The sequence below is a fragment of the Meira miltonrushii genome, assembly GCF_003144205.1.
Source record: "Meira miltonrushii strain MCA 3882 unplaced genomic scaffold FA14scaffold_5, whole genome shotgun sequence".
NCBI lineage: Eukaryota > Fungi > Basidiomycota > Exobasidiomycetes > Exobasidiales > Brachybasidiaceae > Meira > Meira miltonrushii.
The window spans coordinates 411629-424553 of NW_020289947.1; the positions used below are offsets into that span (position 1 = coordinate 411629).

General features: G+C 44.1%; 4 protein-coding genes across 4 annotated transcripts; 2 read left to right on the forward strand and 2 right to left on the reverse strand.

The window, feature by feature from the left end:
• Positions 1-26: 26 nt before the first annotated feature.
• FA14DRAFT_162318 (uncharacterized protein) lies at positions 27-546 on the reverse strand. The gene has a single exon (XM_025499536.1). The coding sequence runs from the start codon at positions 268-270 to the stop codon at positions 37-39; it is 234 nt and encodes a 77-aa protein (XP_025352340.1). The 5' UTR covers positions 271-546; the 3' UTR covers positions 27-36.
• Positions 547-1143: 597 nt separating this feature from the next.
• FA14DRAFT_108660 (uncharacterized protein) lies at positions 1144-5253 on the forward strand (the record flags this gene model as incomplete). The annotated part of the gene is made up of 1 exon (XM_025495846.1): positions 1144-5253. A coding segment is annotated over one exon (4110 nt), but the record flags the coding sequence as incomplete, so codon positions are not given.
• A 1610-nt stretch (positions 5254-6863) lies between these two features.
• FA14DRAFT_150181 (PLC-like phosphodiesterase) lies at positions 6864-9836 on the forward strand (the record flags this gene model as incomplete). The annotated part of the gene is made up of 5 exons (XM_025497427.1): positions 6864-7461; positions 7555-7725; positions 7834-9249; positions 9367-9552; positions 9691-9836. 5 exons carry the CDS (start codon positions 6864-6866, stop codon positions 9834-9836), a joined length of 2517 nt encoding a protein of 838 aa, XP_025352342.1.
• A 46-nt stretch (positions 9837-9882) lies between these two features.
• Positions 9883-12468, reverse strand: FA14DRAFT_162319 (uncharacterized protein). Its single transcript, XM_025499537.1, has 2 exons — positions 12329-12468; positions 9883-11702 (listed from the first exon to the last, which is right to left on the reverse strand). Exons 1-2 carry the CDS (start codon positions 12330-12332, stop codon positions 10156-10158), a joined length of 1551 nt encoding a protein of 516 aa, XP_025352343.1. The 5' UTR covers positions 12333-12468; the 3' UTR covers positions 9883-10155.
• Between the last annotated feature and the right edge of the window lie 457 nt (positions 12469-12925).

The window sequence follows — 12925 nt, forward strand, 5'->3', positions numbered from 1 at the left end:
GCGCAGGCGCTGCCTAATAAAATCAATTTGGGCAAATCATCTGCTTAAAATTCTAGATCGACTTCTTTTTATTTTGGTTTCTTCCAAGATAACTGCGCGCATACAAAAAATTGCAATACCTAGGCCAGGCAAAAGTTTCATCATCGGCCTACTACGGGAGCCATTCGGCGTGTAATAAAATTCAGGCTGGAGATGCGCCGGTGGTATAAGAAAGCGGAGCAACGCTAAAGTGCAGCAGGGCAAACTGTGTTGTTGTGCTGGCGTTTGCATGTGATTGGGGAAATTCGATATTGCATTATTTGTGATATACCACTAACCGGTAACTGCCGTTCTTCTTTGTTGGTTACACATTTGCTTCTTCCACCACAACTTTGGAATTTTATGGCTGGGCTTCAATTGATAGGAACACATCAGCCTCTTTTGATGAGTAGTGCACTTCAATCGGGGTAAGTAACACACCCCTCCAAAGGCGTGAAGTTTTTATTCCCGATTTTGCGTAATGATCATTCGGCTAAATGTATGCAGGGCGTATGTTTTAACATTTTCCGACTTATTCCATTAGAAAGGAAATTCTACTCCGATAACGGAATAAGAGAAGAAGCCAAGTTTGTATTATACACACGTGAGATCCTATGAATAACACTTCCTGGTCATTAGCTTATGATTATGTCATCTCCGGTCGCAGCGCGTGAGCAAGGCCATTCTTTTCCGCAAATGTGCTTACGCTTTGACTTACAAATGGATCGGCCAAGCTGCTGCATAGGCCTATACTTTTTTTTCTCTTGTCCGGGTTCTTCTTAAAAAAAGTAAGTATTTAAACGAGAAAAAGGTGACAGATATTGTGCCAAGGTGAATTTTGATCAATCAATGCATTCATTTGCTTCTTTAGTCATTTGTAATGGGATCCACCTTCCGCTCACTTTTCCTAATCAATTTCTAAAAGTTGCTTGTCATCATCAAAGCATAAAGTAAAAAGTGGAAACAAGAGGATTTGACTTGATTCCTCTTCTCCACTCATAGCTTTCTGTCAAGTTTAGCATCATGTCAGACGCTATTCCACAACAAGATGCAACAAAGGAAGTCAAAGAAGCTGGCATTTCAAGTGAAGTAGATGTTTTGGCTACTCAAAATGGTACAGAAGAGGAGGTAGCTGCTATCGATCCTGATTTGCAACCATTTGAATTATCTTTGCATCTTCCAGCTCGTCCATTGTTACCAGCGAATAGTGTCAGCGCTGGATTACCCGAAACACCAAACCCGCTCAAAGTAGCCGTCACTCCACAAGAGTCTTTAAACGAGCTCAGGATAACGATTACCGACAGTCCGGAAGGTTATTGGCTTGGTGCATTCTGCTTCCGTCGTCCTGCTTCATCAAGTGGTAAAGCAAAGGTAAACGGATCAGCTTCTTCTTCTCAAAATGCTTTATTGGGTGAACGTGTGGACGAATGGACAGAATTGAAGGAAATCTTCAAAGATGTTCCTGTGGACAAACGAGAATTGTACGTTGCCCATGTTGCATACAACGAAGCTGAATCCCGTGCTCATGTTCAACGGCTCCGCGAATTGCTTTCGGGTGGACAAGCCGATCCTTCCTCAATCGGTATCGATGGCGGTTTCAGTGTGCAAGATGCAGTGAAAAACGAAGAACTATGGTTCAGTGAACAAAAGGCATCGGAAGGTGTATCAAACAAGAATGCAAGCTCAACGAAGAAAGGAGGAAAAAATCAAAAACAATCTTCCGAGCAAGAACAAGAACAAAAGAAGGAACTCTTCGAAGATTTTACATCATGGAAAAGTGAAGATATCACCCAATTGATCCCCAAACAAGCTCGTGCCGAACGCATCTTCCCTCAATGTCTCCGTAATCTCAGCATCGCTTCTTGGTCTCCGCCACCCCATCAGCTTCGTATGCAAGGTCACCACTTCTATTTGCACATCATCACGCTCGAAGGCGAAAATTTGTTCATCACTGCATGCAGCCAAGGTTTCTACGTCAATCGATCAACTGTGCATAGATTCGAGCCTCAAGCTAGATCAGCGCCAAATGGAGAAGCCTATGCCTCTTCATCGCTGTTTGACGTCTTGTGTGCTGCCTCACCTTTGTTCTTGGCAAACTTTGCTAAGCTATTCCAAGATCCAATCTCTCAACGTGATTACTTTGCCGTCGTTCCAATTAGCAACTGCATTCAAGCTCATCCTTGGCTTGCACGTCAATTGCAACACTCTGTTGACCCTCTTCGCGTTCAAAGTGCATACTTGCTTACAGGTGCCACTTCTGCTGATACGCTAGATGGAACGAGAGATTGGAACGATGAAATTCAATCAACGAGAGAATTGCCAAGATCTTCATTGCAAGAACGATTGATGCGCGATCGTGTTTTGAATCGTGTTTATGCCGAATTCACTTTGGCCGCCGTTCGTGCTGTACCTCGTGTTGCTGCTGGAGAAGTTCAAGCAATGAACCCGATGGACAAGAGTGATGCACAAATGTTTATCGTTAACAATCTTTTCATCAGTAAAGGTGTTGATGGTGTAGATTTGTATCCTCACATGGGCGCCGACGAAGCTGCACATGTTGCCGTGAGCAAAGACGTTCAAGGTATCAGATGTTTGAACAATTTGGACGTCGAAGGTGTTTGTTTGCTAGGCACAGTGATTATCGATTGGATGGGTGAAAGATGGGTTGCACAAAGTGTTGTTCCTGGTCTATTTAGACGAAGAGATGATGAAGTGGATGAAGAAGGCAATCCTGTAGCAGTTGCAGAGGATAGCAAGGAAGATACACAAGTTGTCTACGGTGGTGTGGAGGGACCTGAAGTGATTAAGGATGACGCTTCATTCCATGCTCTCTTTGGCAAGGTTGCCAAGTCACTTCATTTGGCACAACATGAAGTTGCCGATGCTGAAAAGAAGGACCACAACCTTTGGTTGAGCGTTGATTCCAAGGGTCTTCGTGGCGCTGATGGTCGCAAATACGCTTTGGATTTGGCACGTTTGAATCCTGTAGATATCACTTGGCTAGAAGATGATATGAAAGGCAAGATCATCTCAGGACAAGATGGCCCTGAAGTGGACGCTGGTGAGAAGGATGTATACCCTCATCGTATGACACTCTTGCGTCAAGAACTACTGGAAATTTACTGGGACCACGAACTGCGCAATTGGGCACAAGCAGAACTTGCTGCAAAAGCCAAGGATGGAGAAAAAGAGGGCGATGAAGCCGAGAAGCCTGAAGACAAGGAGCCCGAGCGTTTGGATGCTAGCCAATTTAAGCTTGCATTCAATCCTGATGCATTTGTCGAATTCAAGCCTGCTGAGGCTGATGCTGAAAAGCAAATCGAAGCCAGACCGTCTGTGCTCGTCAATGATGAACAAGATCCCACCGTGGCAGCCGTTCGTAATGCAAGCAAGTTCTTGCGTGAACGTGCTCTACCGAGATTGGTCACAGATGTTGCAATCGGTACCCACACTACCCAAGACGGTCGTTCGCTCACACGTCAAATGCATGCTCGCGGTATCAATATTCGTTATCTCGGTCATTTGGCTCATTTGACAATGCCATCTCAAAGACATCGTCTAAACAAAGAATTATTGGATCGTGCAGGTCCTGGCGTTGAAGGATTCTTGCTACCGTTCCGTCGAGTGGCTATTCAAGAAATGGTTGTCCGAGCTGCAAAACGTATTTTACGCAGTTTGTTGCGCAAGTCCGAACAAAGTTCTTCGGGCAATGTGATTTCACATTTCTTGAACTGCTTGATTGGAGATCGTGTGCAATCTTCTCCTGCACCGGAGTATACACCTTCTCCATTTGCTGGACAGGATGAATTGGTGCCCGAATGGACACTTTTGACTCCTGCTTCCTTGCAAGAATCGATTCAACATGAAGTCCGCCTTCGATTCCGTTTCGATTTGCCAAATGAGTACTTTACACAAGAAATTCAACGCTCACAAGTTTTGCGTGAAATCTGTTTGAGATGCGGTATTCAATTGAAGCTACGACAATACACTTTGGAGCCCATGGCTAACAATGCTATCGAGGCTAATGGACACACTTCTGCCGGTGAAGAATCGCCTGCTGAATCACAGCCTGCACAAACAAAATCATCTGCAGGTGGAAAGAAAAAGAAGCAAAAGTCTGTCGAGAAGGATGCAAAGGCAAACAATCAAATCACATCATTCAATCCTGAAGATGTTCTGAACCTTGTGCCAATCTTGAAGGAGTCAACGCCGCGTAGCTCTTTAGCCGATGAGGCTTTCGAGGCAGGTCGTGTTTCCATCAGTCGTGGAGATCGTCCTTTGGGTCTCGATTTGATGACAGAAGGTGTTTCATTCCACGAACAGATTTATGGTTTGGTGCATCCAGAGACTGGAAGATGTTATAGCACATTTGCAACCGTTTTGCATCATTATGCTACCGTCTTGGCAGTTGAACAAGCTGAAAAACAACGTGAGGCAGAAGAAGGTGTCGAAGTACCACCATCGGAACTTAGCGAACAACTTTCAGTGGCCAATGCTTTACGCTATCAAAGACAAGCTGTCACCGTTAGCGAACGAACGTTGGGCTTGGATCATGCTGAAACGATTGCTCAATATGTCAATTTGGCAGTATTGGAGCGATTAGAAGGAAATGTTGAGGCATCTTTACGTTGCCAACAAAGATTACTGCAATTGCTAGAGATCGTACATGGCAATGATCATGCAGAAGTGATCAATGCTTTGAACAATGTTGCATTAACATTGCAAAATGCAAGAATGTTTGAAAAGAGTTTGACCGTTTATCAAGCAAGTTATGATATGGCCGTTCGAATGTATGGAAAGGACAGTATCAATACCGCTTGTTTGGCGCATGAGCTAAGTCAAGCATACACTTTGGTGACCGATTTGAAGAAAGCAATCGAGATTGAAAAGGAAGCCAACAAGATCTTTGAACAAAGATTAGGTAAAGAAGACAATATGACGAAAGAAAGTACCACTTTGCTCAACAATCTTGCAGCAAGTGCAGTACGAATGGCCAAGATGGACGCTCGTCAAAAGGAGATGACCCGGTTGGGATTGACAAATCAAGGCAATCGCATTCAAAGTGCTGCTCGTCAATTGGGTACCACAAGTGCTGCTAACGGTATTCCATCGGCTAATGCGACATCATCCAAAATTGAAGCAACATCTTCATCACGAAAAGCTTTACCTGATCTTTCCAATAAAAGTTTAGATGATTTAGTCAAATTCATTCAAGGTCCTTCTCCTGGAAGTAGCGGTGGATCTGGAAATAATTCTTCCTCTGGAAACAAAAAGAATAAAAATGGAATGAAGAAATTGGGTCGCAAGTGAGAATGTTCCCACACAAACAACACATACAATTGTCTTTTTATCTGCATTTTGAATTGAACCATACAACTTATTATTATTATCACCGCTCTATCATTTGCCTGGTATTTCTACACTTTCAAAAAAATAATTAATTTTGTACGAACATAAAAACAAATGACAGTGTGATGTGTGTGACCTTTGAATGCTTGATCTTTGATAAGATGTCGATGCAAAAAAAAAGGAAGCAAAAAAGTATAGAACTGCAGCACCCAGGATTCCCGCGTGGTCCCCCACCGCAGTACTGACTAGGCGATACCGTGCTTGACTTCGCAGATCGGACGGGATGCGGTACTTTCACGGTTCTATGGCCGCAGATATCAAACTCCAGCTATGGTAGAAATATGTACGCGTTCGTATTTTATAAGCGCAGACCACATTTAGCGTAAATTCATTAAGGAATCGTAAGGCTAAAGCTTTTTATGCATAGGGCAGTGCTAATTACGCTCCACAAATTAACAGAAATAACAAAAGTGTTTATTGCATTCATCATCTCTTCAGCCAAGCCACGGAATACAATCATCGCCTTGACGGAGACATTGCATCGCTTTCTGGGGCTGAATATATCAACTTTGTGGAAATAAAAAGAGCAGAGAAAGAAAAGGAAATGACTTCTCTCTCAACTTCATCCTCCTCTGAAAGGTGATAGAGTCCTTCGTTTGGCAATGTCCGGCTCATCCATTCGATCATGGCGTAATCGCCTGAGTACTGCCATCTTTGGAATACATGCTGATTCTTCAGAAGATCTTACTCAAGTACAAGATGATAGTCATGCATGCGAAGGCTCGACTACCTCTGAACAAAAGTTAGAGCAAGATCCCTCACAACCTATTTCCATTGTAGATCCTAATTCAGAGACACAAGCAAAGCAGGATGCAACTGTAGCATCTCCTCTTCTTTCGGGATCTGCTTCATCTGCCGTCCCATCTTCACCCTCGACCAAAAAGAAGAGCCTTCAAGCGATGTTGAGCTCTTCAGTAGAGGATTCAGCAAAGATTGGACCAGTGGACAAGATGCCTCAACATGTCGCCAAAGACCGCATCACAGTGCAACCAACTGTCCATCGCAAAAGCATAAGCAATGAAGATCGTACAAATCTTGACAATCGGACAGCACTGCCACAAACGAATCGAGGTAAAGGTGACATCGCCTCTTCCCTTAGCACATCGCTTTCTCAAGGCGTCAAGAATCTCTCAGAACGATATACCCATAGCAGAGAAGCCAGTGAGAATTTCAAGTCGATGCGTGAGCGAAGCACAGATGGCGGCTCTTCTTCGCCGACATTGGGAAAAGATCTTGCGTTGGGGCTGCAAACATCTCGTCGCTCCTCCGAATCTTCACGTCGTCCTGATGCACCCAGCCACCATCGTAAAACATCATCTGCCTCCATTTCAAAAGCATCCATCTGTAGTGACGCACCGCAAGCCAGCTCTGATACCAGCGTAGACGAGCGCTCTGAGGCTGTCACGATACCCGAACAATTACAAAAAGGCGAGGTGATGCTTAAGGTGACGTCGAGAAAAGTCATGCAACGTGTTGTACGCATTGATGCAGACGCTGGACAAATTTTGTGGGACAGCAAAAAGAATAATCGTGTCAACCTGGAATCCATCAGAGAGGTACGATCAGGTTCAGCTGCCCGATCGTATCGTACATCACTTTCAATTGCAGCAGCTCATGAACAACATTGGATTTCCATCATATATCAGGCAAATAGCATTTACAAAGCTTTGCATCTTATTGCGCTATCTGATGCATCCCTTGATCGTTGGTATACAACATTACAAGCCGTACAGAATGAAAGAAAGCTCTTGGCATCCTGCGTCGATATGTCTGAAAGACGTCAAAGTATATGGCTGCGACAACAGTTCAAGGGTGCTGATACGAGTAAAGATGCACGGTTGGACTTTGGCGAGACTGTAAGGCTGTGTAGACGATTGGGCATCATGAGCAATAGAGAGGATTTGAGAAAACGGTTCGACGAGGCGGACAAGGAGGGGCTAGGATATCTAGACTTTGCCAAATTTCAGCATTTCGTTGCTTTTCTTAAACGAAGAGTTGAAGTAGAGGAGATCTTTAATCGTCTAGCCGATACAAGTTTTAGCAAGGCAGCCATTCCTTCTAGTCCAGAGACTGGCAAGACATTCAATCAAGCTCAACAGGTAGACGCCATCGATGGGTCTCCAGTAGTGGTCAAGGTCATTAGTCAAACAGCTTTCTTTGCCTTTCTCAGGAATGAGCAAGGCCATTTGGGAATCAACTCTCAAGCCATGGTTGATACGTATCGCCGTTTCCGCACGACTGTGAGCTCTACTGAAGAGGGTATCTCGTATGACGGATTCCTAGCCTTCTTGATGTCGAGTGACAATTCAATTTTATCAGATCAATCATCATTGGCAAACAACAGAGCAAAAGATGCGGGACCTTCCTCTGATGAAGATCCAGCCAATGCAAGTCGCGCTCATGCAGAAACGGCTGAAGCTCTGATTGCTATCAGTGGACAAGTAAGTGTTACGCAAGATATGAATAGACCTTTACCGGAATATTACATCAGCTCAAGTCATAATACCTATTTGGTTAAAGGTCAATTGACTGGTGAAAGCACTGCGGAAGGATATATCCGAGCTTTGATGCAAGGAGCAAGATCGGTAGAACTTGATTGTTGGGATGGTCCAGGAAATGAACCTGTAGTGACCCACGGTCATACGCTGACAAGCAAGGTGCCTTTGAGAGATGTGATCCAGGCAATCGGCAAGTATGCATTCGTTGCTTCGCCATATCCGTTGATCCTTTCCCTTGAGGTACATACCGATCTGGTCCAACAGGATGCTATTGCAGAGATTCTCCGAACAGTCTTGGGGGACAAATTATTGCAATACCCTTTAGAAGGTCATTCTAATTCTACTCTGCCCAGTCCACAAGAACTAATCGGCAAGATTTTGGTGAAAGCAAAGAACATTCTGCTCAACAAAAAGCCAGAAGAACCTGAAAAGTTTGAAATGGTTATAAAGGACAAAAATGTGACTTCCACAACTGATACGACTACCGAATCAGAAAGTGACGGATTATTGCACAATGCCCGTGATTTGGTGCGCTCTGTAACGCAAAAAGGTCGAAGGCTATCCTCAAAAGGCAAGATGAGTGACAAGACGACCGCGAACGCTTCAGGTGAAAAGAAGAAGGTCATGTCTCCAGCATTGGCGTCGTTGTTAATCTACACAGTTGGAGTGAAACATCGTGGTATCAATAAGAAGGAAGACTATGCGATCGAGCATATGATCAGCCTTTCGGAACGTACAGCATTGAAGTACGCAAGAAGCTCATCGAACGGTGTTGGTCATAATTGGGAAGATTTGATCAAGCATAATCGAACTCATTTGACGAGGATATATCCTAGCATGAATACCTTTGCACGGTTGAATTATAGTGCCAACTTTTTGCCAAACATCTTTTGGAGATTAGGATGTCAGCTTGTGGCTTTGAATTGGCAAACAGTCGATTTGGGTTTGGAGATGAACCAAGCAATGTTTATGCGTAATGGAAGAAGTGGTTACGTTCTCAAACCTGAAGCTCTACGCAAGAAAGAAAAGTATTCGCTTTCTGATCCTTTGAATCAGAAAGATCAGGCTGAAAATACAAAGAGCGTTACGTTTGTCACTGTTACTATCACTCTTATCTCCGCTCAACAGCTTCCAAGATATCGTCACAAGAAGGGCAACGAGAGTGATGGGCAAGAAAAAGAAGCCGATATGACTGTTCTAGATCCTTTCATTTCTTTAGCTGTGATCGTTCCTGATACGCCTTCTTTCAGCGTTTCGCCAAATAGCACCAACAAGACTTCAAGTGCCATCTCTTCGACAGAATCGGTGCGATCAGACAAAGAAGGTGCCTCTAGCTCACCAGGACTTGTTCATAGATCAAGTTTTAATTCCAGTAGCCGACCTACACCATCTTCGACTTCCTCTTCAAATTCACTCAAAAGTCGTAAATCTCTGTGTAGAGCAAGAACGTCAACGGTTTGGCAAAATGGATTTAATCCGATTTGGAATGAAACCTTATCGTTTCGTATTCGATTACCCACCAATACTTCCAGCGGTTCGACTGATCTTCGTAATTCGGTTCGCGGTTTGTTGGATTTATGTTTTATTCGTTTTGAAGTTCGCAATGAGACAAAGAGAGATCAAATTGGTACAGAACTTCAACGCGAGCAAAGTGGATCTTCTTCCATAAAGAATGAAGCAAATCCTGATTTGATCTCACCTTCTGCTTCTTCAACAAACACCAAAAGCAATCAATTCGGACAAACGGTCGAAGTGGATATTCCAGATGATGTTCCATGTTTGGCCACTTTTATGATCTCTTTGGGCGCTTTGGAACAGGGATATCATCATGTTCCTTTGTACGACACATCAATGACGCAACACCTCTTTTCAACACTTTTCGTGCATACGAAATTGCAAATTGATGAATAGATAATTAACCCCATGTAGTTTATGTATATTACCAGACTTTTATATCGACCTCAAACCTTGTAATTCTGAATGCATCATAAATTGTAATAAATCGTGTATGAAACGATAATTGGTGAAATGAAATGACAAAATGTTCGAAGTAGATGATATATCGAAAGGATTGAAAAACATCAAGCCTACAAAACAGTGAAACAATCGGATAAAAATAAAGGACATTCTCCCCTGAAGAAAGAGCATGCAAGACCTTCTCGGTTGAAGATTACAATGTGACAATAAAACGGAAACCCAAAAGATGTCGAAACAAAAAAACCAAGCACATTCAACGTGCCACAGCAACATCACGTTGTTCACGAGATTTGCCACGGAATCGGCCAAAGACGGAATTCTTGCGGCCGAGGTTGTTGTTACCGTTTTGAGCACCAGCATGACCAGATGCATAGGATTGATCAGCACCATTGCCGGTTGCTTTCAAAGTTCCACTTCTTTGCATTGATGTTGTACCTTGGGCAAGAGAAGGTGAACTTGATTGCATCGGAGGCGTACTAGGAGAATGATGATGAGCGAATCCACGATGTCTTGCGGCTGCACTGCCACCGCTTGCAGAACGCAATCCAGTTTGTGCTGCTTCTGCACGTTCTACAACATCATCGTCCGGTGGTGGAACGTTTCCGTACTGACGTGCAGTTTTGATTCTCTTTACAAGACTTTTGGATCTTTTTGGTCCATCCTTGTTTCCCGTTCCTGCTGCTGAACCTCCTGAAGATTCTCCGGGTGAAGCTGCTCCGTTAGCCAAAGATGATCCACCGATAGGTTGTCTTGTTGACGGCTTTCCGGTCAATACGGCTTCCATATCGAAAACGCTGCTTGCAGAGCTGCGCAAGCCGTCATTGCTGCTACGGCGTGAGTTTGTACCTTGTCTACTGTTCGCAGCGGGTGATGCAAAATCTTGCCATGGTTCACTTGTAACGCCCCAAACATCTGCATTTGGATTGGCAACGTCTGCACGACCACGAGAAACGTTGACGGGAGCATTGTAATAAAAGCCACGATCAACAGATTCATTTTGCGATACGCTGCTAGCGGCATCGTTGGTATCATACTCGGATTGACCTGCGCTTGATGTAGTTTGGTTAGTTTGGTTTCTGTTTAGTTTTGGCAATTGCCCAGAAACTGCAGAATTACCGCGACTAGGAGCTACCCTTTGATCTTTACCGTTACTCTGAACGTCTCCTTTGCTATCGTTCATTTTGCGCATTGTAGCCTGAGCAAGCGGACTCAAACCTTGTCTGTTACTTCCACTTGCGCCGGCGTTACGAGGTTGTCCGACGGGCAAACCGGTCATAGGGTCTACGTTGGGATCAAAAGCATTCACTGGCGCTCTTCTGGAGTTGTGATTGCGATGAGGTGAGCATGCGTCATAAGGTGAGTCGTGATGGAAAAGACTGGCGCCTAAACCACTCAAATCCATTCGATCGATAACGTCCATTCGGGTTGGCTGTGCTTCATCAATTGCACGTTGCATGCGTTTTTCCTTTTCACGTCTTTTTGTATCTTTGTCATCGGTATGGTGACGACGGAATGCGTTTGCAAAACGTCCACCTAGACCGCTACTCTTTGCAGGAGGAGGCGGAGCTTGTTGACCATTTGACGGTCTTCTGTTGCGTGAAGCCGGACCTACAGGGTCAAAAGTATCTTTTGTTGGCACAGTTGGAACAGGATTCATGACTGACATAGGAGCTTGTCCGGAATAACTAGCCGAGGAAGTGTCGTAGGAATGGTTTCTGTTGCCGTATGAATTTGGTTCAACGCTGACAACGTCTGCTAGAGCGTCTAGTACCTCACGTTGGGATCGTGAGTTTGTGCCAGCTGAGAGAGATGGGATGATAGAAGAGTCAGTAAAGATGAGTTAGAGTGAAAATGGAATTAAGATGAAAGAATGGATAATAAAGTAATAGAAATATAGGAGAGATGTCCGAGCGCTACGAGCAATTTATAAACTCTAACTGGTATTGTACCTTTGGTGGCGTAATTTACGGATACCGAAATTAGATATACGGATACCAGACCGGTCGATACTGTCCCTGTACAGCGAGTAAAGTTCAATTCATAATCTTGATTGATGAAGATGCTCGATCACAGAAAAGAACAAAACAGACTGCGCGTGTGCGCCAAGATTGCTTGGCATCACATTTTGGCTGTGTACAGCCGACGGAAAAGCGATCAAACCCTTTAAGGCAAGGATGATGATAAAGCCCATTGGAGGAAGTATATGAGAAATCATATTGGAGATCACGTTCCCCAATGAAATTTTGACACATGCTTTATCTTCATTACATGGAGATAATTAATTGTGCCTGAGCACGACATGAGCATGTCCAAAGAGATTTGCATGATATCATAGCAATCATTGCATACGTCACTTTGCCATTGATGAAAAAAGGGCTTGAAAATGGGGGAATAAAAGTCGGAGTTGAAATGCAAAGATAACTCACCCATTCCGTCGGAGAATAAAAGACTGTAGTAGGATCTGTTGTCTTGCCTGCTTGTGTGTGTGTGTGTGTGTCTCTGTAGTTGTGTCTCGTTGTTGATGGATACAGTGAAGGTTGAGAGGCGAGAATGATATGTTGATAGGCGTGCAAGAAAGACTAGGTGAAAGATGGGGTGAAAGGGGAGAAAATAGCTGGCGTCTTTTTTGATGTTTGCAGTGGCTATTAGTACTGCTTGACAAAAGTTGAAATTCTGGGATGCGTAATAAGCGTATGCATGCACAACGCGCACACATCACAACTTTTTAGCAGATTGTCCGAACACGCACACGAACGCACACGCGCGCAGCGCACTAAGTAGAGGCAATTCGCCTAAGCATTTCATTAGGTCACATGGACTACCGACTACTGTACTTTTAAGCGGGGAGTACCCCATTTATTCACACTGTTCAAGTGGCAGCCAATCATGGAGCAAGGTGGTATTCCATACTGCACTGCGCTTGTGTTGGTTTAGAGCCCCTAATGAAATAAGTCACCGCGAGTCTAGCTAGACAAGGACTAGTGTAAAACATGTTGCTAAAAACAGGATTCAATGACACTTAG